The 24,417-nt window shown below is 41.2% G+C and overlaps 3 protein-coding genes across 7 annotated transcripts; 1 reads left to right on the top strand and 2 right to left on the bottom strand.

Moving 5' to 3' along the window:
• Positions 1-288: 288 nt before the first annotated feature.
• Positions 289-4,317, bottom strand: LOC117729635 (ferric-chelate reductase 1-like). The gene is made up of 13 exons (XM_034530903.1): positions 4,149-4,317; positions 3,621-3,816; positions 3,333-3,487; positions 3,059-3,150; positions 2,875-2,965; positions 2,309-2,356; positions 2,153-2,212; positions 1,688-1,771; positions 1,475-1,566; positions 1,312-1,370; positions 961-1,131; positions 820-863; positions 289-702 (listed from the first exon to the last, which is right to left on the bottom strand). The coding sequence occupies exons 2-13, from the start codon at positions 3,814-3,816 to the stop codon at positions 583-585; spliced, it is 1,212 nt and encodes a 403-aa protein (XP_034386794.1). The 5' UTR covers positions 4,149-4,317; the 3' UTR covers positions 289-582.
• A 946-nt stretch (positions 4,318-5,263) lies between these two features.
• LOC117729636 (chemokine XC receptor 1-like) lies at positions 5,264-7,182 on the bottom strand. The gene is made up of 2 exons (XM_034530904.1): positions 7,011-7,182; positions 5,264-6,791 (listed from the first exon to the last, which is right to left on the bottom strand). Exon 2 carries the CDS (start codon positions 6,772-6,774, stop codon positions 5,767-5,769), a length of 1,008 nt encoding a protein of 335 aa, XP_034386795.1. The 5' UTR covers positions 6,775-6,791; positions 7,011-7,182; the 3' UTR covers positions 5,264-5,766.
• Positions 7,183-7,811: 629 nt separating this feature from the next.
• fyco1a (FYVE and coiled-coil domain autophagy adaptor 1a) lies at positions 7,812-24,205 on the top strand. Of its 5 annotated transcripts, none has more exons than XM_034530242.1 (18): positions 7,812-7,884; positions 9,167-9,281; positions 9,989-10,095; positions 10,225-10,350; positions 10,931-11,037; positions 11,408-11,551; positions 11,706-11,799; positions 11,915-14,389; positions 15,481-15,573; positions 16,462-16,580; positions 16,673-16,840; positions 18,106-18,258; positions 18,391-18,620; positions 19,006-19,159; positions 20,832-20,924; positions 21,474-21,684; positions 22,363-22,472; positions 22,578-24,205. In XM_034530242.1, the coding sequence occupies exons 2-18, from the start codon at positions 9,221-9,223 to the stop codon at positions 22,651-22,653; spliced, it is 4,521 nt and encodes a 1,506-aa protein (XP_034386133.1). In that variant the 5' UTR covers positions 7,812-7,884; positions 9,167-9,220; the 3' UTR covers positions 22,654-24,205. The 5 variants fall into 5 exon arrangements, with proteins under 5 accessions (XP_034386133.1, XP_034386134.1, XP_034386136.1 ...); XM_034530243.1 differs by having other exon boundaries at positions 7,836-7,884; positions 9,170-9,281; XM_034530241.1 differs by lacking the exon at positions 7,812-7,884 and adding an exon at positions 7,922-8,039 and having other exon boundaries at positions 9,170-9,281.
• Positions 24,206-24,417: the final 212 nt, after the last annotated feature.

Here is a 24,417-nt window from a genome sequence, read left to right as displayed (position 1 = left end):
AGTATCCATCTGTGTTAGTATTTCAGCAATATAATATATAGTTACGTTTTTTTTTTCAGATAGAGATACATAACTATGAGCGGATGTAACTCCAGGAAATGTGAGCAGTTTGACCGTGATGACAGGCATAACTCTGATAAGTGAGGTGAAGTTATTCCCCTTCCTTGGAAACAGTTTACAGACATTATATGTACACACATAAACATTTAAGTGGTTTGTACTGGTAGACAGCATTTTCAACTTAGGTTGCTTTATTGTTGAATACAATCAATCATTCTCGAGGCACCAATCAGGAAAACACAGTTTCATAACCTTTACAAAAGAAGCTATATGATTTTTTTACATTTTGAATATGCAAGTCACAGCAGCAGTATACAAACAAGGTACAGAGAATAGAGCAAAAACAAGTATCGCACACAAGTACTCGCATACAATTGAAAAGATGCCATTTTAAACATGAGCATGCATAGTGTGCAACTGGGATTTTAATTAAATTGGCATTCATGAATAGCTTACATTTTTTTTAACAAAATACAAAAAAAACAACTGTGAATTACATGCAAACAAAGTCCCAGCCCCCCTTCATGCACCAGCCTCTTTCTGACATCCAACTAGCCCAACAATGATAGCAACAGTGAAGCACAAGCTTCCAACGATGAAGATGATTGAGACAGCGGCGAGGATCCATCCACAGAGGTTCTTCTGGAATTCAGAGGTGAAAAAAGAAAGAAATGAACTGGCATATTAAGTGTAATGCATAAGTTATTATAGTGAAAATACAAAATGGCATCAAAAGATGATATATTGCCATGATCTCACCTCTTTGCTTTCTTCCCTCCAACTCTGACTGTTTTCTGGACTCTCTGTAACAGAAAATAGTGACAAATATGTTGGTCTTCATAAGATTCCATATTGTATCTTTACTCATTATCACGCAGCACTATAGTGCAAGTCATTCACCTATTTTTCTTCTCCCCAGTATTGCGTTTCTTTGAGTATTGGTTACGAAAACCCAAATTACAAACAGGAAAGCCCAGACTGTGAAAGTGATCATCGTTAGCAGAAGCCAAGAGTCGGCGCCGTTCTTTCCGCAGACGACGATCTTCACAATACCGACGAAGATGACGCCGACTGTGTGTAAAACATATTTGGAAATAAAACAACAGGGACGTGGCAACGAAGAGGCAAGCTGTGATGTTACAAGAATGCAAATAAGCTTATTTCCCAAAATGTCAAACGACTGCATTAATGCCAGAGAGACATGAATGCATCTAAGTGTGCTACTTTATGGATTCAAAAGCATCTCCTCACTTGTAAACATCAGATGGACGACAGAACACCCGTTGACAGCATGGCCGCGGATCTCCTTTCTTGAGCGGAAAAAAAAGGAGCAACAATAACAGTCGAGCACAAAGTGTTGATGTTGAGTTTCAGGTCAAATATTCAGGCACAAGACAAAGGAAGTTGAGCTCACAGTTCATTGTTGGCTCCAAACGGCAGAAAGACGACCACCAGCTGTATGAAATTAATCACCATCACCACACACACAAGAGCCACGAGAAGGACCTAAACGTGCACAAACAGACACGCAGCCGTAAGCACACAGTCAAGATAACCTCGTACAATTAAGACACTTTATAAAGATGAAGATACAGAGAAATGTTGCACACCTCTTATTATGACCTACTTGTATAGGATGAGACACAACAAACAAGACCAAAGCCGCTATTTCAACTGCCGTACACAGCAGAGTGCAACATATCCGTGACACCTGCATAAGAAATAAAATGCACTTTCACTTATCTCAATAAATCTGAATAATTTTCACTAAACCTGAATAATTAGTATTCAATACGCGTTTGTATACACACAAAGGCAGCATATAAGCCTACAAATATATTTGTGTATATATATATATATATATATATATATAGAATGTGCTGATTTGCAACACAGAAAAAATACACTTGCAAAAAATAAAGTAGATTAAATCTACCATTAAAATTCCCTAAGAATTTAATCAAATCAAACACCCTTTTTTGGTTGGTGATCTCAAAAAGTCATTCAATGTCTTTAGATTCTATAATTACCTCTCTCTATAGTTTTTACTATAGATTATGGGATGACACAAGACCCCCAACTCATGCCTTACCTTACTGAGACAACGAGAAAGGGGGCCGGGGCGGACGCTATCGAATATATTAGGCAGTCCCTGATGAGAGATAGAGAGAATCATTTAAAAAAAAAAATAATAATTATATTGTGTAAATAGCATTCACTGGGTGATGTAAATGTATAAATACCATACCATATTGAGGACCACAAGAAACATGTCCAAAAGGGTCATCGCAATTCCCTGAAGACAAATCGAGAGTAAAGGAGCTGTGTGAATAAAAATGTTTATATACTAAAGGTCCAGTGTGTCGCATTTCGGGGCATCTATTTGCATAAAAGGAATAAAATATTCACTATATTTTCATTTGTGTATAATCACCTGAAACTAGGAATTGTTTTCAGCTTAGAATGAGCCCTTCATATCTACAGTACATAGGGAGCGGGTCCTCTTCATGGAGTCTACCATGTTGCACCGCCATGTTTCTACAGTAGCCAAGAAAGGACAAACCAAACACTGGCTCAAGTCGGAACGTGGTACCGCCAGCCACCGTCTGAATTTCCTTAGTAGCGTTATCATGTTAAGGGGGGGGCCTCCGAGCAAGGCGACTGATGTTACCACCATTGGAAAGGGATAATTAAGTATTCAGATGATTGCATTCTTCAACCACACAGCTAGATGCCACAAAATCCCACGCACTGTCTCTTTAATGGATGGATTTCTGCACAATGTGGACAAAACTCTTTACTTAATGTACTTACAGTACTGGGTAGGCGTACTGGTGTAATGGGTAGAACGAGATTCTTTTCCACGTTTATCCAGAATGTTTCAAAAGTCTCAATAAATGTGGCTCTGAAACACATCAGATGGACACATGTTGATGAAAATAGTTTTGCTTCGCATTGTAATATTGACCATTGGAGGGCAGTCAAAGTGTATGAATACCTGAACGTTATAGCTACGGGTTTACTCGGGGGTGTCCAGATAACTTGACTCATAGTTTTCATTTGATTATTCCTTTGACTAACAGCCGCGCCCTGAGGAGAGAGACAAAAGTAAAGCGTCACATCCATAAGAAAGCGCATTAAGGCTGTAAAATGTGAATTTCCACTTACATTTCAATTAAACATGTTATTTAAAATAGAAATGGAAAGTATTCATTTCATCAGTGTAATGCATGTAATACCTCCAATATTGACACAACGGGGTGGTTACTTACTGCTGAATCTTTACAAGTCAAGAGTCGAGCCGGAAAAGACTCGAGCGTGGTAAATCTTCCAACAGTAAGGTTTCCGATTTCATTTCCGTTTATTGTCTCTCGAGCCTCCAACATAAACCCACGAAACGGTGTGAGTGACGTGCTCTTGAGAAAAACTGAAGATTTATTGGGGAGAAGATGGAGGGACAGAAAATGAAGACAAGCGTTAGTAGTGATATGACAATGCCAACACATGTTGATAGTGATAAACCAGCTTCCAGGAAAATGGATCCATTAGTCTCTCTGTACCTGTAATATTGTCTCCCTCATTCCCGGGTTCAGGAATAATATCAAAGGGCGCTGTAGTGTTCTGAGGGAGAAAAGGTGACGCACTTGCTGTTTTGTGGTCAGGAAACATTGATTCACACACCATTGGGAAGATACCATTTGAATACCCAGACACCTTTGTGATGATGTTAAGGCCAATCAGAATCCACAACCCCATCTGTAAAACAAAACAACTTTTCCATTAATAATCTTGACCTGAAACACCGTCACCGTGATATTCAACTGATGCATGATACATAATGCAGAAGGACAACGACAAATGTACAATTTCACGCTGTTCACTCAATATGCCTTTAAAATAACCCGTACATTAAAGTCAGCTCTTTTATTTTGGAAAATGACAATAATCTAAATGAAATTAGGCCTAGAATTTAACAGCAAGCATTTTTATAGAGTGTCATTAAAATTCAGACTAGAGTTTATAGCCTTCTACGTCCTCTGTGGCAAATAATTAAACACACATTGATAACAACAACTCCTTCCTCTTACCTTGAAATATCTCGATGAAATGTCCTTAAAAGAAACCTTAAGTCAAGATGTCCCACTCCAACCTCAGACACTTGGACCTCAGAACTTGCTGTTTAAGTCTCTTGGAGGAAAAAAGGAAGACACCTGTAGAAATGGATCCTCCTTCTGTGACTGTTAGGTGTGCAGTGGGTGCTCGAGACCAGCGCAACAAGTCAACAGAGAGAAGGTGGAAGTTAGAAAGGTTAATCTAAGTGCACGGCTGATCCCACCCACACGCACAGCTAAATGATTAAGAAAGAAACCGTTTCCCTTTACGGCGGATTCCACCTGTGTCTCAGATTGTTCTCATAGTTTGTTGGTTTCCCAAAAGAATGCTGGCTCCTTCATTTCTCCTGACAGCACAATACACAACACAGATCTGCAGGGCCGATAGAAGCAAAATCAACCCATAATGAAACAGAGTTTGCTTCTTCCCTTGGAAAGTGACACATATGTATCTGCTCTTAGTTTAAATGACCAGACATCTGCTTCGTTAACATACTTTTTGGGTATTTTCAAGATTTCAACATTATTTAGCGGCGTGTATAACAGGTGTGAACGCATCATCGGTCTTTATTTTGCACTCCAACAGGAGGGTAAGTAGAGGGCCATGGCGACATGTAATGCTATTCAATTATGTTGTGTATTATATCACCATGCCCTCTCTTTGGCTATTTTTAAAATGTGTTCAACGCTAGTGCTGGTAACAATGATTCAGCAAAGCCAAACCTAAGGATCATAATGATCACGGGGAACTTCTGCTGAAAGGCTGTGTCCAGATTGAGGTGCCATGCCACCTAGAGGGCACATTTACAAAAAAACTGATTAGCAGGTCTGACTTTGTTCTACAAAGGCTGGACTGCAAATGTTGTATTATTATTTTTGAATATGTTTATGTGATTTGTAAAACATGGCATTAATAAGATTGTACACACCGCTTTTGAAATTAAATGTGCTTTATTTATCTTTAAAGAGAGATAAAAAAAAGTTAAAAACAAGAAAAACACTTTTACCATCAATGGACATCTCAACCACTTGGTAGGGACTCATAATAAAAAAACAACATGTGGTCAGTTGAAAGAAGCCATTGAGTTTTTTATTGCACAGAGGGACTCAAAATGTCAAATATGTTTACGTTGCTTTTTATTGGGTGGTATCATTACCGGACTAAATATAATATACAAGCATATTTAGTAGCATTACAACATAGAGGCCATAAAGAAACCCCTTCTTTTTAAAATATATATTAAAAACCTTTTGTATGCAATGACACATTGTATTAAATTCACAGAATAAATCCTATTCAAGTGATAAGTGAAAACATCCTCACAAAAGCTAGAAAAGGCATAGTTTTAAATGAACATATACTGTATACTATAATGGCTCCACTGTAACTAAGTAATTATATTTTTATATCCATAAAAAATGTGACTCTCTTTAAAGTGCCAGTAAATGAATGACACGATAAATAGATAAAGTCAGAATGTAATATTGAGTGCAGATTGCTACAAACTAAAAAGTATGAACCCTGTATTCCTATATTTCGCTAAAATGGATTAGTACACACTGGACTTCAGAAAATGGCATACTTAATCAGCAACTAGAGCATCGACGCATGCGAGAAGTTCTGCATTCTAACCTGCTGTTCTTCAGCTGGCCTTCGAATGAACAATCGGAGGAGCAACGACTTCAAGTGACTCCTGAACTTCACACCGACCAACGCATAAAAGACAGGGTTCAGGCAGCAGTGGGAGAAAGCAATGAGCCGGCACACGTAGAACGCATAGTCGAGATTGATACTTGTGTCACACTTATGGAATGGTGCAACCACTTTGTCGGCCAAAACCCTCAAAAAGATGACCACGTTGTACGGCACCCAGCCGAGGAAGAACACCGCCACGATGCAGAAGACCAACTTCACGGCTCTGTTCTTTGTGTGCGATCTTGTTCTTGTGATTTTCCACAGTAATTGAACGTAGCAGAAAGCCATCACTACAAACGTGAGCAAGAAGAAAATGTTCTGTTGGAAGACACCGATGCTTTTCCACCGGGGTGTTTCGTACTCACAGCCCAGGGAGTGTGTACCGTTGTGAGGGATCGAGACAAGGGAGCTGTAGAGCAGGGAGGGCATGGCGGCTCCAATGCTGATTATCCACAGGAGCAAAGACACATAAACCCCGGTGCTGAGTCTCAGTGTGCTCAGACTGGACAGTGGGTGGACCACTACCAGATACCTGTAGATAGTCATGATGGTCAGGAAGAGGATGCTGCTATAAAACCCAGTGAAGAAGACAAAAGTCACTATTTTGCAAAGGGCCTCTGAAAACAGCCATCCCCAGATGTGGTAAATTGCCCAAAAGGGCAGACCGGTGGTGAAGACGAGGTCAGAGATGGCCAGGTTCAGGATGAAAATGTTGGTGAGGGACTTGAGGTTTTCGTACAAAGCAAGGATTACAAGGACGAGGAGGTTTCCTGTGAGGCTCAGTGTGATCACAGCGGAGAAGAACACAGGAATGGCAATGGATCCAAACTTGACCACCTCACCTTTTTCACAGACTTCATCCTCGTAGTCCAGGGCATATTCGGTGTCATTGAAAGTTTCCTTCATTGCCGTTCAACTGTATTCTAGAAAAAAGACAGGATTGGTTTGTGAATTACTCGAGGCTATTTGAAGTCATGTCATTGGTAAATCCAAAATAAAATAGAGGGTAATTAATTAGAGTAGTAATAATAAGATTTATTTTTATTTTTCCTTGTTACACTGGAACTCCTTAAGTGAGTGTAACAGTATGTCACTTGTGTAACGTTACTATCTTTAGTGTGCATAGAAAACAACTGACTTACCTCTTGCTTGGCGGGAGTAAGATGTTGAAGTGATGCCTTCTGTGTTCTCAAAACGAGGTAGCTAATATAATCTCGTGACAGGCAGTATTTTCTGTTCCTGGTTCTAGTAACCTGCTCTGTTTTTTTTTTAATCAGAAACTATGTCCCTGCAGGTGTGTGCTTGTTTATTTGGGCCACTTTCTCAGACCCAGTTTTAATAAGGACTAGTTATACTATACAATATTAGAAAACTGAAATCTGGACAAACTAAACTAAGTGAACTAAGCTAAATAACCAGTACTTTAAGCCAATACATGCTGAATAATACAATACAATATAAGACTAAAAATGGGACATAACACTTCTGGGAAACAGAGATTATTATTATTTTTTAAAGAAGGGTCCAAATTGACTGAGCAGAAGCGGAGAGGCCTTGACTTTTGTTGAAAGTAGAGGACCCCTTAAGAAATGATACACCACTAAAATTGACCAATGATCTAGGTGTCATATTAAATGTCAGGCTATTTTAGACAAAGGCTTTGCAAGTACAACGCTAATCATTTTGTTGTTGTTTTAAAAATAATTAATGGTGTAGGGTGGTGCAGTTGCGTTAAATACACTTTAAAGATGTCCAATAGCCGATAACAAAGGAACACAGAGAAGTGGGACATCATTTATGAATATCATTGGGATCACATGACACCTCTGTTTACTCTGTTACGACAACTAAAATACCCACCATTAGGGTCCCGCCTACCAACCTCTAGCCATTGGTCGGAGGGCGACATGTCGCTCTGTGATTGGACGGCACAATGTCGATCACGACACTTTCAGCAAGATTGTACACTCACACAAACTATCTGGTTTGTTATGGACTTGAGTCATATCTGTAAAAGTATGTCTACGTCTTTTTTTCTTTTCTTATTCTTTCACCTTGAAACTATAAGCCACAGACTGCTCGTATCGTTTCTCGACTACGTCACGGTTATTTAAAAAAGAAAAGAAAAAAAAAAGTCTCTTCAAATGTTGTCAGAGAGAGTTAAATATACGGTAACTTCCCCGTGACAGCCTCAAAAAGAACAACACCCCGTGTGTAAAAGGAGCCATGTATTAGCCTGTCGTTGTTCCGTGTTAGATAACATTGTTAGCGCTGCACGAGCTGACAGTTTTAAGGTTGTACAACTGTTGAAACCCACGTAACGCTCACCTAGTTAGCTGTTAGCTAACGTTACTGTTTAGTTAGCTAGTTATGAATATGAACGTGTCGACGCTCGTGTGGTAACGTTTCATCATAGCTGGACAGGAGGTTACAGAAAAGAGGGCACCGTAACAATAGCTCCTACACAATATCCAGTTACCAATAATACGAACAATGAGTAGCTACTTCCTCTGTGAATGTTATGATTTTTTTTCAGTTCAGTTTTTAGATTTTTACTTTATTTATCCCCACGGGGGAATTTCTTGAAGCAGTAGCAAACATGTTTACAAATATACAATAAAACCAAAATAAAATAGCTAGGCAAGCGGTTGAAACTGTATCAGAGAGGAGTTGACTAACATTCTTGGCAATCATGGCAGCCATCATTTGTGGAGCTGGTGTTTTATGGACATTTGGGGTTGAAGCAGTACATGTCATTCAATACACATATTATAAGCTGAAAAGTGGATGAGTGAGACTTAAGTTCTCGCTGGATGCTGGTTAAACTAGACAAAGCTACGTTAATGTTATAGGGATTGTCCAGCCTTTACATATGGGGGGTTTACCTCTGAACAATCAAAGACAGTCAGGGTCCTGGCTGATCCAAAGTTTATCAGGATGCAGGACATTTGACTCTTGTTGTTCTTACTGTAATCAAGTTGTTATGCAAATGCCCTCCTTTGGGATTCTTCTTCTTCAGTAAATCAAAAACCCTGGAATTTGCATCCCTGTTCATGATTTCATCCATAAATTATGAATGTTGCATTTAAATAGGAATGCAATCATGTCAGACGATCAGAATGTGTAAAGTAACATTTATTATACAGATCATACACTATCGGATGCAATGTACCCGTCAAGAGAACTCATTAATGTGTGTCACATTTTTGTGTATCAAAGTGTGCCACGAGAGAGGACAGTATGTTGGAGCATTCATGTCCATCTTTTGTTCCTGACTGCTTCTAAATCTCTTACTCAGCAGACTGGATGTGACCCTGTGACCCCTGGTTGCCAGGGAGAGAGCGGTGTGGCCATGGCTGCTGGGACTACAGTCGGGGAGAGCCAACTCCAGAGGATTATCCGAGATCTGCATGGTACGACGGCTTTATGTGTGCGTGCCTGTTCGTGTGAATGTGTGTGAATAGATTGGCGGTCGGCAGTTGTCGGCTGGCATGGTGTGACTGAAGAGAGGAGAGAGAAGAGACACGATGTGATGTCATGACCAGAGTCTCAGCATCAAGTCTAAGTACAATCTTTACATCTGGAACATTCTGACCTTTCCTGGTCATCACATTTTTTGTGAAAACGAGCACCTGACCTCAAGTCCCTGTAGAAAGGGTGTGGTGGACGCCTCTGTCAGCATGCAGCGCGACAGAGAGTGCATACTGAGGACGCACCCATCACGGGTGCCCTTCCAGTTTTTGCGATGGATACGAGGCAAGTGGTTGATTTACAGATGAGCTGTGCTTGAAGAGGGTAGAAATATAAGGGGAAAAATGAATAGATTGAAGATTTAGGAGTGTTTGGGTGTGTAACCAAAATGCACCAAGAGGTGAACATGTTATGAATTTATTTGTATTTTGTTTTAGGTCTTGTGACGGAGATATAATGTTCTGCCTTTTTGCTTCGATGCTTCATCCCTAATATATTTTCTGACTTGAAAACACATTGTTATATATTCTATAAGTATCTGTAAGAAGCATGCGTCTTTTGCCATTTATGTGTCGGTCAATTGACATGCCACCTGTGCCATTATTATAATGCCAGATCCTTTTTAATTTTTTAACCATGTGAATTTCAGAGGCTGTTGCAGAGCTTGCAAAGGAGTACAGGGAAAGTGGGGAGCCAATCACAGATGACAGTCCCAACCTGCACAAGTTCTCCTACAAACTGGAGTACCTGCTGCAGGTGTGATTTGTTGAGCTTACGTTGTCACACCTGACCCAGTGAATCCCAAAGGAAGATTTGAATAACAAAATTATTAATGCAATGCCTCAAAATATCTGTTAAACAGTTTTTTTTGTATATTTTTTTCAGTTTGACCAGAAGGATAAGACTACATTTCTTGGTACAAAGAAGGATTATTGGGAATACTTTACTGACTGCCTGGCGAAACTCAAAGGAGCCAATGATGGGATCCGCTTTGTCAAATCCATCACTGAGGTAAGAAGAGTTGTTTGTTTTTTACAATGACACCGCTAATATAACACTGATTACATTAATAGACTGATCATTAACTCCTGAAACCATTAGAGTGTAATTGTATTGGTTTGTCCCACTTTTCACTCAATTTCATTTCTTATAGTACATGAAACGAGTTAAAGGGATAGTTTGGGTTATTAGAAGTGAAGGTTGTATGAGACTTATCTTTAGTCAGCATACCGATCGTAGATGGTGGTTGGCACGCTCCCAGATTGGAGAAACAGACTGGAGAACTAGCACGGGAGTTGAAGTAGACATTTAGAATATATGTGAACAATGAAAGTGAAACTTATTTACTGTTTTTCTCAATGGAGTATTGTTGCTTTGAAAAATTATCTAACTTATCTTGTCTCTTTTATGCTTTTGTAAATGACAAAAGTGTTTGTTGCATATTTTGTAAACGCCAAAAGCAATTATCATTTAGATGAAACAATGAATTGTCATTTACTTTTTAGTTTTTGACTGTCCCGGGCAGTTTGAGTACAAAGTTAACGCCTACTGAAGGCTCCGCATTAAACAATGTCTTTCTTTGCTTTGATAGCTGAAGACATCTCTGGGGAAAGGACGAGCGTTCATCCGATATTCCCTCGTACATCAGCGACTGGCTGACACCCTGCAGCAGTGCCTGATGAACCAGAGAGTCACCAGGTAAATCTGTCACAGCACAACAAGTCTCTTTGCAATGTTTTATCCGTCATGTAGATATGAAGAACGATGGGCTTTTGTTGAAGTGAAAGTAAACTGAATATTACAAATGAAACTGTGTATGTCTTTGGATCACAAGGAAACACTTTTACAGAAATAGCCATTTGATTTCCTTATTTTCGCTGAGCTGAATGTCGTGCTGTTTTACTTCACCATTTTAGTGTCAGCGGTAGTTGAATATGAAGAGCAGTCCAACAAAGAAGAATTAAGATACTGTTTTCAATGATTTGTCCTACTTTTCTAGGCACCATTATTGTTTCGTGTTGTTTTGATATGTTCTACTGTGATTTCTTCCTCATCTCTTTTCCCACAGTGACTGGTACTATGCAAGAAGCCCCTTCTTGAAGCCCCACCTTAGTGTTGACATAATCAATCACCTGTATGAACTCAATGAGGTCCAGTTTGATGTGGCCTCCAGGGGTCATGATCTGGATGCTTCCTGGCCCACATTTGCGAGGTAACAAACACAACAAGTCATGAAAACAACATGTAGAGCAGATAAATACTACACACATATCTAGATGGTATTACAGAAACACGTGTTTCTAAATGCAGCCATTTCTTTGCACCTACTTTGGAAAACAGTTTGAGTTTCCCTTTCTGATCAACAGGAGAACACTAGGAAGTGCCAATTCCCCTGGCCACATGTGGAAAGCACCCAGTCGCAGTTCCAGTATTAACAGTCTGGCCAGCACCTACTCCCAGGTAACACACAAATAACATCCTGTCATTTAATCACAATAGTAAAATAATTGTGTGATGTTCATCACTCTTCCTCCCTTCCTTCCCTTCTCCTCTGGTTTCCGTTGCAACCATCTAGCAAGCACACGAGTTCCCCTCCAGCCCTGACTACGGTCAGGGTCTGCTAAGTGACCTGAACGAGTCTCTGCCTGCCTGCAACGAGGATGTCGGCACAATTGAAGATCTTCGCCTGGAGCTGGACCAGTCAGAGCTGAAGCAGCGAGAGCTCCTACATAAGGTGCATCAGCTGGGAGAGGAAGGTGCTGAGCTCAGGGACGTAGTCGTGCAGCTCCAAAGGCAGCTGGATGTGTCACTGGCTGCCCAAGAGGAGCAACAGGGATTGCAGGGCGATCTCAAGGCTCGGCAGGAAAGAGAAGAAGCACTGTCCAGAGAGGTGGAAGCACTTAGGACTGGGGGAAAAGCCATGGAGGCTGAACAACAACTGCTTCAGGAAAAGTTGTCAGCTGCTGAGGGGAAGAACATAGAGTTCCTGGCCAAGTTGGACGGAGTTCTCAATGATAAGGGCCAGCAGGCCGCCAGTTACTTTGATTCAGCTCAAAAGATACACGAGTTGCTGGACAGATTGAAACAGGCAGAGAGAGGGACGATGGAAGCTGTAGCTGAGGTAGAGGAGAAGAAGAGACTGGCGGAAAGGCTTGAGGATGAGCTGAGAGTCAAGGAGGCAGCTGCAAAGCATGAAGAAGCAAAACTCGGAGCATTAGTTACATCTACATCTGAGGAGAAGGCCACTTTGGAGGCGAAAGTGGAGGAACAGTGCAGAGCCATTGATACGCTGCAGGGGGCCTTGACAGTGAGAGAGAAGGAGGCGAGCAACCTACAAAGGCAACTGCAGGACCTTCAAGAAACTCTAGAGGAGAAGGAGAAAGAGGTGCAGGAGGTGAAGATAAGGGCACACAAAGATAAAGATGAAATGCAGAAGAATGCTGGTGGTTTAAAAGAGTCTTTAGAAGCAGAAGTCACTGCCCTTAAGGAGCATCTAAAGAGGAACGAGGCAGAGATTAGCTCCAGCTGCAAGACACTACAACAGCTAGAAGCCAAGAACCAAAGCCTGATCACAGAGAGGGGCAAACTGACCACTCACCTTGTTGAGCTGGAGGGTGATGTGAAAGAACAAGTCACCAAGATAGAGGACTACAAGAAGCAGTGCGCCAATCTAATTGAAGTAAACAAAAAACTGATAACCACGGCGAAGAGAAACGAGGAGCTAAAGAAGGAGTTGGCGGAAAACCGAACAGTGCTTGAAGCTGAACTAGCAGCTCTAAGAGCTTCTGAGAAACAGCTTCGCGGCCAGCTGGATGATACCAAGATGACAGTGGATGAAAAAGAGAGGTGCTTGCGTGAGGAGAACCGCAAGCTGGATGAGAGTCTGCAGCGAGCCATCATGGCCGTAAAGCTCTCTGAGGCCACGTCAAAGCGGCAGGAGCATGACAACCAGAGTCTGAGGGAGGAGCAGGAAACTGTGAAAGCAGCTCTTAGCCGCATGCAAGCTGACCTGAAGAGTGTTAACGGGCAGATCAGGGATTTGGAGAAGAACTTAGGAGTGTCACGCAAGAATGAAGCAAGCCTTCAAGAACAGCTTCAAGCCAAAGAGAAGAACCTTGCTGAGCTGTTGTCCAGCTTAAAATATCTTGAGGCCAGGGAGAAGGAGCTTGAGATTGCCAAAGCTGATGCAGAAGCAACTTGCGCTAAACAGACAGAGGTGATTGAAAGGGTTACCTCTGACAAGCGGGCGGTGGAGAAATCTCAGCTGGAGAGGAGCGCAGTCCGAGCAAAAGAGAGCCAGGAAGTGACAGGCAAACTTGAAGGCCAATTGGAGGTGTGCATGAAAGAAGTGTCTCGACTCCAGGCAGAGATCCTGGACCTCAGGGTGCGGGTCCAGAGGTCTGAGGAGGAAAGGCTCAAATCACAAGCACAGCTGGATGTGACGGAGGCCCAAAGAGATGAGCTCAGGACGCTGACCGAGCATTTTAAAGCCCAGACCGAGGCACTGAATCGAAGGCATGTAACAGAGCTTACGGAGTGCAAGAAGAAGGAGGAGGCTCTTATTGAACTGCGGGACAGAGAAGTAGCCGCCTACGCCGAGTTGTCTATCTCTGCGGCTGCCATCCGAGAAGAGCTTTCCACCCTCAAGGCACAAAATGTCAAGCTAGCCTCAGAGCTCCGCGAGACACGTGACGGTCTACACAGGGCAAACACGGAGATGGCAGAGCTTGGGATGACCATCTGTAAGATAAGTGCAGAAAAGGAGGAGGTTAGAGAGCATTGGGCAGGGGACGCTGCCAGGATTGAAGAACTGGAGAAAGAGGTGGCGCGACGAGAAGAGAGCATGGCAGGACTACAGCTGGAGAATACCAAACTAAGAGAGGAGCTGACACAGAAGGTGAAACTCCCAGAGACCATCATCGAGCTCCGGGGGCAACTGGACAAGGCCAAGAGCCAAATGAAGAGTGCCAAGGACTCTAACCGAGAGGAGGTGGAGGCCACCAAGTTCCAAATGAGCTCAGAGAGCATGAATCATCGAGTCCAGATGAAGGTGAGTCAGTCAGAAACTGTTTATTATGACTGGTATTACACTTAAGATTCATTCATTTTAGCAGTGATGATACTTTACACCTTAGATTTTAGTTTATTGGCCCCATTAACACCTGGTTTGAACATGTGATATGTTACTAAATATTTTATCTAAATAATGACACACGATCCATGGTTCTGTGAATTTACAACTGGTATTAAAATGCATTGTTGCTCTCTCAACTGTGCTATATGCAAATGAGTTAGGCCGGCTGTCCCACAATGTCACAAACGGACATTGATCCTTTTTTAATGACTTTTCGTGAGGGAATTCTTGTGAGCCAGTGCTCCTCATTATAGATTTACATAAGCTTGTTTAAACCAACAGAGAGAAGTGACCTTTCAATTTTGATGGGCAAAAACTTGGTCACACTGTACGGATTACACCTGGCTCAGATCAGATCTCAATGCCAGCCTGAGCAGCTACAAATGTGGTCTGACTGATCCGGATCACATTCAAATTCACACCTGGCATTAACATGCGTTTCTCATTTCCAGATAACTAATTCAGACACCGATTGTGTTTTAACTCCGATCCCAAGCAGCTTCATAGGGTTATTTTTCCCCCCTGTCACATTTTACTCACTGATGCTTTTTCTTCCCATTGCAATATATAAGTCCTGCGTATTTATGGCACAGTCGTGGCCACGTGTAGGGAGAACTCAAATATGTCTTTTGTGCAGTATAATACAGTGACAATGCCATAAATCATTTTTAAAAAATTGAAAAACAGGAAGGAAAATGATATTTTATGCATTTTACAACTTTTAGGATTCGATGCTTTTAAATACGGGCTACTAAAATAAATTCATCCAATGATTTACAGACGTCTCTGTACTAAAGTTCTTCCCAGCCTCAGCTTTAAGTTTAGTGCTAATTAGCTAATGTAAGCATGCCAATGCACTTCTACGATTGTGAACATGGTAAACATGATGTCTGATTAGCAGCACCATCATTGTAAGCATATTAGCATTTAGCTCAAAGCGCCGCTGTGCCTTTCCAGCCTTCCTGTTTCTTTTATTTTTCATCTTTTATGTTCGTCCCATATTTCAGAGTGTAAATGAGCAGCTGGACAAGATGAAAGCCCAGCTGCAGGAGGAGTCCAAGAATGTGTCCAGCCTGCAGGCCAAAGTGTCCGAACTAGAGGTCCGTGACTTTCAAGCATCGAAACACAGTGATTGATGATTACATCAATAAGAAGTAGTGAATGTGTTCTGTAATCTTTGGAGAGAGACACATGTGTGATGTACTCACTCTTTCAAGTCTTAAGACAACTATATATGATTAAGACAAGACTATAGAGAGACACCCTGTATACAGTCACACCAGCACCTTTATCAAGGTGAAAAGGAAGCTATATCCCACATGGGACATAATAACAGGAAGGTTGTTTGGTTAGTACTCATTAACAGTAGATGATTTTCATTTTTTTTTTTAATAATGCGAGACCTTCATTGATTTTGCAGTTTTCTTTGAGTGCAGAAAGTAGAATACAAAATCACTGCAATGTAATGGACTGTATCTAATTTATAGCTCCGTGCAATAGTTTTCAAATCATAATTATTTCTCTCTGGTTCGATGTGTTTGGAGATCGATACGGATAGTATTTGGATTTTACCCAATGACATGTTTCTACGAGTCCTCCAGTGCAGTGGTTCTCAACCTGGGGGGCCGGGACCCGCCTGTACCACTGATATAGTTTGCCCTCAGAATAGGTTTTATTGAGTGTATTTTTCTGAGAGTCAAAGTGCACATGACTTTCTGATGGGGGATGAATAAAGTAGCGTAACGCATCAAAAAGCCACAGTATCTGGATCACATTGCACAACGCCAAGGAGTCGCCAACACCAATTATTCATGAGGGTTCGCGACTTGAAAAGGTTGAGAAACACTTCTCTAGTTCAAGATGCATCAGCAAAAAAAAATGTTGACGGAACAAACATGGATCAATCATTTACATATTTGAAAAGAATACATAAAAAAATGTGTGACTAATGGGGATTTTAATGCATGTTCTTCTAATATCTAATAAAGGTTGTAAATGAGAAGTACTTGCAGCTAACTGGCGAGAAAGATGCTCACATCACAAAGACAGAAACATCTATCCGTGAGAGTGAGAGCGAGATTCAGCAAGTGAGAAATGAAGTCGCCAGGTGCGTTTTTGACCAATGATTACCGGTACATGTCAATCCTGGTGCAAATGTAGCTGCTGACCTATTTCCTTGCACTTACTTCTTCTTTTCAGTGCTAAAGAAGCCCACTCAGCTTTGCAAAATGTCTGCGATGAATTGAAGCAGAAACTCAACACAACAGAAGCTGACAAACAAAGCCAGAGCCTGAAGATGACTGCAGAGATCGATGACCTCAGCAGAACCAAAGTCATCCTCGAAGAGCGGCTCATCGAGCTTATAAGGTATGACCTGCCTATTACAGCTGCCAGCGGCGTCAAGGGGGTGTGTTGTTTGAGTTTCTTAATGAAGAAAGGGTTAAAGTTCCTCTTCTTGTTTGATGTCTCCCACCTTGTTACGTCTTGGTTGCTGCGTCTCTTTGATAGACCCACCGGGGAATGTGTTTTCAATTGGTTCTTCTAGTAAGAGCAGATCTCTGATGTTGTTATACTTGACATTGATGAGCGAGAATTAATGTTGAGGAGCCGGAGGGAAAAGCATCGATGAGTTCGGAGAGAAGAGGTGAGAGCAGGTGATGCTGAGAGGCCAACAGGACAGGTTAAGTCTGGTAGAGAACTGAATAGAAAAACATTGTTATATTATTAATTCTACACTGGATTCAAGGACTACTATTGCCTCAAAAGGTTTCATAGTCTGTCGGGAATAAATCACATACTGTATTCAATGATTCAGTCAGTCCCTTTGGGATGTGCCCACGTAATTTCAGTCTTTTCTTCTTTAGTGTCATGTGTGGCTTCTCAGCTGCTTCATTTGGAGTAATGAGGCTACTCCCGGTGTCAAGTACATCCAGCATGGTCGTATAAAATTACAGTTCATAACAAGTACGTGACATGCTCAATTTGTTCAGTCTTCAAAGATCGTGTTTATTTTGCATCTGCTTCCCACGGCAGCTTTGAAATACTGAGCATCATATATTCCAACCTTTAACAGAACACGATTCATTAATTTTTATAATGAGGACGTTTTAACTGCTTCCATCCATGTTTTCACTCAATGTACGTACTGATGTGATCTACATAAGTAAACGAGACCACCAGAAAGTAGACTGGTTATTTTTATAAAGTTATTCTTCGCGCTTGCACTGGTGCCACCGGGTCCGATTGCGACAGCATCAGGTGAACACGTGGACGCTCACCAGAAACTCCTCCAGCTCAGACTCCATTGGGGCCTCTGGCGGAGACTCGGATCCAGCTTTGCTGCCGACCGCGACGTGCTGTCGGAGCTCTGGCAGGAGGAAGAGAGCTCCGCCCCCGGCAGCAGCAGCAGCATCTCCTCCGACAGGGAGCAGATTTCCGTCTCGCTGGGGGGTTGGGCTGGGGGGGGTCCACGCAGGACGCCAAACCAAAACAGATTTGAAAGTTCATTGTAGTAGCTTTGAGTTGAATACATTTCTAAACGTATCTTTGATCCCGGGGACTAATATTTGTTGAGATGGCAGCGAATGACTCGAAACTTGGCGGCATTTGTCTTTTTTTGTGCATTACATCAGGGACAAAGATGCTCTTTGGCAGAAGTCAGACGCTCTGGAGTTTGAGCAGAAACTACGAGCAGAGGAGCGCTGGTGGTTAGTCGATAAGGATGCCACGCAGTGCCTCGGCTGCGAGGGACACTTCACCTGGTGGCTGCGCAGACATCACTGCAGGTGGGCCTTTCAGACAACATACAGTATCACTACTCAAAATGCAAGGCGTCAGAAATGTTTTCTAAACAAAATTGTAGGTGCAATATGGATAAAAAAATAAAATAATGTCCCCCTTACATTTTACATTTCTAGGCTTTGTGGCCGCATCTTCTGCTACTACTGCAGCAACAACTTTGTGATGACCAAGCACAGTGGGAAGAAGGAGCGCTGCTGCAGAGACTGTTACACCCAACACAGTGTGGTGGTGGAGCGGTTCACAAAGGCAGAGCTGAGTCCCTCAGACATTCAGCCTCCTCCACCGGGAGCTGGACCTCAGCCACCACCTGAACCAGCCCCGTATACACCCACTCCAAGGGTAACAGGTGAGAGGCGAGCTGGAAAAAAAACAAACACATGCTGATTACGACATGCTGACTTGGCCCAAATGTGGATTGCTGTAGTTCATTGCTGTAACATAACTGGGAGCTTTTAAGCAGAAGTGAAAAACTGAATTTATTGTATTGAGGAACATATAATTCATTTGACATTTCCAATCAGGGGAGAAGCTGTTTTATTTGAATCGAAAATAAAGGAACTGGTTACAGTAGGTCTCTTTTGGTAGTGGCTTAGTCTCAAACATTATTAGAATATGTCTTCTCTACTGTACACTCAATATGTTTGATGTCTACTGTGTGATCAGAAAAAAATGATAACATAAAAGTATATAGTGGTCCAAGAGTTTAACTTATACATTCTTGTTCCTCTCAGTTTCAGACCCCAGCTACAGACCTGACGATGGAGTTTTTGACATAATCACAGAGGCGGAAGTGAATGGTGTCTACGACAGTGACACCACCTCCCAGACCACAGCAGGCTCCCTGGAGGGAGAACAAGACCAGCGGCCTCCAGGAGCACTGGATATGTGAGTATATATATATACTGTATATGTGTATATATAGATACGTATATATATATATATATATATATATATATATGTATATATATATATGTATGTATATATATATATATATATATATATATATATATATATATATATATATATATATATATACACACAAATTAATTCAATCAATTATATCTCTAAGAAGAGTAACAACTATTCAATTCAGTTTATTTTGTATATCCCAAAATCACAAATTATGAATTTGCCTCAGAGGGCTTTACAATCTGTACACATACGACATCCCTGTCCCAGGACCTCACATCGGATCAGGAAAAACTCCCAAAAAAACCCTTTCACTGGAAAAAAGGGAAAGAAACCTTCAGGAGAGCAACAGAGGAGGATGCCTCTCCCCGGATGGACAGACGCAATAGATTACAGAGTTACAACACATTCAATGAATATGACAGAAATTATTAAAAATTAGTAGTAGATATGGACCATGATCCAGATTTCCACAATCCATGAAACAGAAGGAGGTAGAGAGGAGGGGGGTGAGAGGAGAGAGAGAGAAGTAGAGTTATTAATGTCCAATGAAGAGATGTACATTTGTCCAGAAGGAGAGAGGGAAGAGGAGAGAGGAGCTCAGTGTATCCTAAAACGTCCCCCAACAGCCTATCAGCCTATAGCAGCATATCTAGGGGCTGGACCAGGACCATTTTTGTGAATGTGTCATAATTAGCATTTTCATTATTGATGTATGGCCAACAAACCTGTTTTGTGAGGTCACGGTGACCTTTGACCACCTTTGAATCAGTTCAACTATGAGTCCAAGTGTACATTTGAAGCCAAATTTGAAGAAATTCCCTCCAGGCATTCCTGAGATATTGTGTCCGTGAGAAGTTTGTGTACACGTATTATACAAAAATGTACAAATGTTTTGTTCTTAAAGCAGCCAAGCAATGAGGCTTTCTTTCTGGTTGCCATATTGTCGAAAAGTAGTATTAAGGAAGTGAACAAGCTCTGTATTATCACGAATGCACCACAGAGACAATGTATATCAGTCATTGTTGTAAACAACAATATCATTGGAGACACTCATCGTGGCCCGTTCCCAAAGTCACAGTACACCCCAAGAAACAGGATCTCTAACACGTAGCAGCACCGTGAGAGAATCCTGCCCCCTTACCAGGTGTCAAATGGTAAATAGGGAAGTATTTCTTCTCGTTTTCATTCATGAGCAAAAAACAAATTGCAAGAATAAAGAAGTGCCAGTTTCATGCCAGTGAAGGTGATGGTGTCGTGGTGTTACTACCCACTGGGTTGTAAATAGTATGGACACGTGTTCAACATCACATGCGCAGAAGTATTCTGTTGTTGCTGTCATCCTATAATAATAATACATAATACACCAAAAATACAGGGGAAGATGAGTTAACATCGAAATAACTTTAATTGAACTTAAAGTCCTAAATAATGTTCAACATAATGTATTGTATTGTATGAAGAAAATGGGGATACAACCTGCGAAATGCATGGGTAAAATCCATATTCTACTTTAAATCCCTGATGATGAATCTGAAGTGTATCACCAAGGCATTTGGAAGACAGCTTTACCTTCTGTATGTCAGCTACACCTGAAGAGTTACAGTATATGCATTGAAAAGAATATATTACTGCGTGTGTCTTGCAGAGGCTCCAGAGATGTGACCCCTGATGACCCTGAAGATCATGTTGCCACTGTACAGGATTCAGAAATCAACCTTCTCAAATCAGGAGAAGTCACGTAAGTCTTGACCTTTGCTTAACTTAATGGGTCACTTTGGTATTTTTCAACCTGGACCCTATTTTTCCATGTTTTTGTGTCTCGGTGACAGACAACGGGGACAACAATTTTTTTAACTGGTCCATTGTTGGGGGAGAACGCTGCAGACGACATTAAAAAAAATGTCAATGTTGTCGCTGAATATTTAGTTGATTTCAACAATGTGGCTTGGGACACAGACAGACATGCCGCATCAAGCAAAAGGTGAAGAAAAATGATTTCCATTATGTTGTCAGACACCAATAATAACAATCTGAGTCTGTCAGTGGAACACAAAAAAAGCAAGCACTTTTAGAGTGCAATGTAAATTGACGGTGAGGAATTGCCCTAAACGACGCCATCGCAGCCCGTTTGCCGTTTGAAGTATTCTCCCTCAACACTGGTCCACTTTAAAAAAGAAGTCACTTAGGCACAAAAACATGTGAAGATAGCATCCAGGTTGAAAGAAATAACCAAAATCCCCCTTTAATGTGATGAGTCACCTCGTCTTTATTCCACTCCTCATTGCAGGATGGCTGTCCCGCTCAGCATTGACGATATCTCTCAGTTTGGCGACGGCTCCAGGGAAATTCTCATCAAGTCCAGCTGTTACAGTGTGATAACGGTCGCCGTGGGCAACTGTGGGCCAACCATCAGCTGGACGTTTTCCTCAGAGCCTAAGAGCATCGCCTTTAGTGTGGTGTACAGGGAATCCAGCGACACTCATGTGGAGCAGTCAAAGGTAGACGAGCTCGTCGAAGACCAATGTGTTGAGAGACTCGGCCCTTGTGCACGGGAAACATCCCAGAGCGCACAAGCCAACGACAATTTTGTTCCATAAATTAAAATGGAAGTACATCATGAAGCTGAAGGCAGTGCTATTTTCAATTGTTAGAAATTGCAGCCACTTTAATATTAATAATGACTCAAAAGCAGAAGTTCTCACCGGGTACAATGGAGTGACCCTGTGCATGCTTTCATAAGCGCCCCCTACAGTTTGTTTGTTATTTGTTATTTGTTATAAAACCACTGCAGGTTGCCAGTGCTGCGGTGCTCAGCAGGTTGAGGTACACACCTTGTTCTTCAAATGTCAGGGTTTGTAAATGAGATATGAACTTTCGTGTCACACACCATCCCCGTCCACTCTCGTTAATATTTCCCCGATGTCACATTTTCCTGAATTTGCTTTATATTTAAGGGGTGTTGGAGTTTACAAAATGTTACAATTATTATGTTAATGACGATCATTTAATTCCTGCTTGACAGCAAAAGCAAATGTAACATAAATGTCATAAAAACCAAAGCGTTTAGCCATAATTATTATGATTATAGCGGACGAGGGGAGATTTGTTCGACAACCTGTGGCAGAATCTTTCATCTGTACGTTGAGTTTGACTTCATGTGTCTGTTCTTCTCTCAGGTCCTGATTCCTTTAACGCGCTGCAATTCCCATAAAGAGACAATTCAGGGACAGCTGAAAGTCCGAAACCCCGGCCTCTACACGCTCGTCTTCGACAACTCCTTCTCACGGTGTGTGCGCGTGTGTGTGTGCGTGTGTGCGTGTTTCTTTTGTGCCCCAGCGTCTCGTTTCAATGAATCAAATGAGTCTTTTGATCCCAAACTCTTTTCCAACAGGTTTATCTCCAAGAAAGTCTTCTACCATCTGACCATGGAGAGGCCCATAATCTATGATGGCAGCGACTTTCCCTGAAGCTGAATAAGTCCCACAGGGACGTCGTCACGACGTCACTGTGGCAGCTAGAGGGACACTGAAAAGATGGCAAATTCAATTTTTTTTTTCACAAAACCTGTTTTTAATGTTTTTTGTGCCATTTAAGTTTGTGGCCTTGATGTTTTGAGGCGTGTTCCTGTTTTAATGAAGTGAGGTGAAAAAACGATTTCAGGAAAGACAAATGTTAAAGTTTTGAAGTTGAATTTAAGTATTTACTTTTAGTTCAGCAAGGTTTAAATTAGTAATTTGTTATGTGATTTTGTTATTTTTTCCTTTAAGTTTTGTTGGTCTTAGTGCTGCTTTGGCCTTTCTTTTCCCCAAATATGCTCTTACATTAGGGAAAGCAGATCACTACAAGTAACACTCGGGGTATGAAATATGGTAAGAGGCTGTTGTCCGACGACAAGTATTTATTTGCAAAAGAAGTCTCTGGAGACCCAGGAAAGATTTTTCAAATGTGGTCAGTTGTTGTGCAATAGTTTAAGTCAAAGCTTGTTTATTAATGGACTCGACTGAACGCTGTTTGTGCTTTGCCAGAGCAGGAAAGGAGAACGAGTAACTGGCTTGGAAAAATACTGTTTCTGTTTGATCACAAAACATATGCATTTTGTGCAAATCTCAGGAGTGGGACCTTAAATTGTCCTCCAGCGGAAGCATGTCCTAATTTATGTTTTTGGAAAACAAGAAAAAAGAAAAGAAAACTGCCATCTTACTTTGTGTGTAAGGAGACGACAAACCAGCGTTCTCCATTTGGTTCTAGGTTCTAATGAAGCAGAGTGCCGGTTCTTACACAGACCTTCACTATAAGTATATTAATGACCGTCAGCTTATGAGCTACAGTACATTCAAAGTGCCTAATAACTCTGATGGCCAGAGTTAGTTTTCTTTTATATTTGTATATTACACTCTCTATTATCCACACAAAACATGACACCTGGTATGAGTTGATAGTATTCTGTAAAAACTTAATTCCAGTTACGTTTAAATCACAATATGCACAATATATTTCAGTGTTATCAGTTGAAATGATTTTTCTGTTTGGATTTGGTTTGAATCTCTTTTTGTGATATGTTTAGATAATCTTCAGTAGTGCGTGCTGTTAAATGTTTCTTTTATAGCAAAGCAATAAGGACAAACGGGCTGACTCACTTTTGGACACATCCATACACTAATTATTGAAGTCTATATGCTGCTTTTATAGAGATTTGTTTGCACTTCACAGTCAGATCTCTTATATTTTTGATGGGTGTAAATTGGTTTCTATGCAAAAGCTCATATTTTCTCTAAAGAGCTGCACTTTGTTATAATTGTTTTATAAATTGTTAAAAAACAATATTAAATCTGTTAAAATGTACACTATCTTTGTCAAAGAGTTCACGCAGGCACAGATTTGTCTACTTTTTTGTTTTGGAGGAATATAATGTGCAAGAATCACCGCTGCAATCACTCGGTGTAACTGTTGATAGATCTGTCAAACAGCCAGGAAACCTGAATAAAACCTGAGAGTGAGGATGCCTCCGACATCCCATAACATGTGTCTGGTTTAGTGTTTGACAGCTTGGAACGACGGAAACAACAAGATTAAAATATGCAGCATCAATCATTCAGAAATGAAAAACGCCAACACACACACACATTCCAGTTTAAAACCTCTCGTCACATTGTTTTAATCCACAAAGATAAACAGTTTCATACAGACCTGGATTTTATGTGACGAAAAACACTTTCCCACGAAATTGACCA

Source organism: Cyclopterus lumpus, chromosome 4 (assembly GCF_009769545.1).
Source record: "Cyclopterus lumpus isolate fCycLum1 chromosome 4, fCycLum1.pri, whole genome shotgun sequence".
NCBI classification, from domain to species: domain Eukaryota; kingdom Metazoa; phylum Chordata; class Actinopteri; order Perciformes; family Cyclopteridae; genus Cyclopterus; species Cyclopterus lumpus.
Note: the sequence above shows the minus strand (reverse complement) of the source record. Positions and strands in the feature narration are given on the sequence as shown.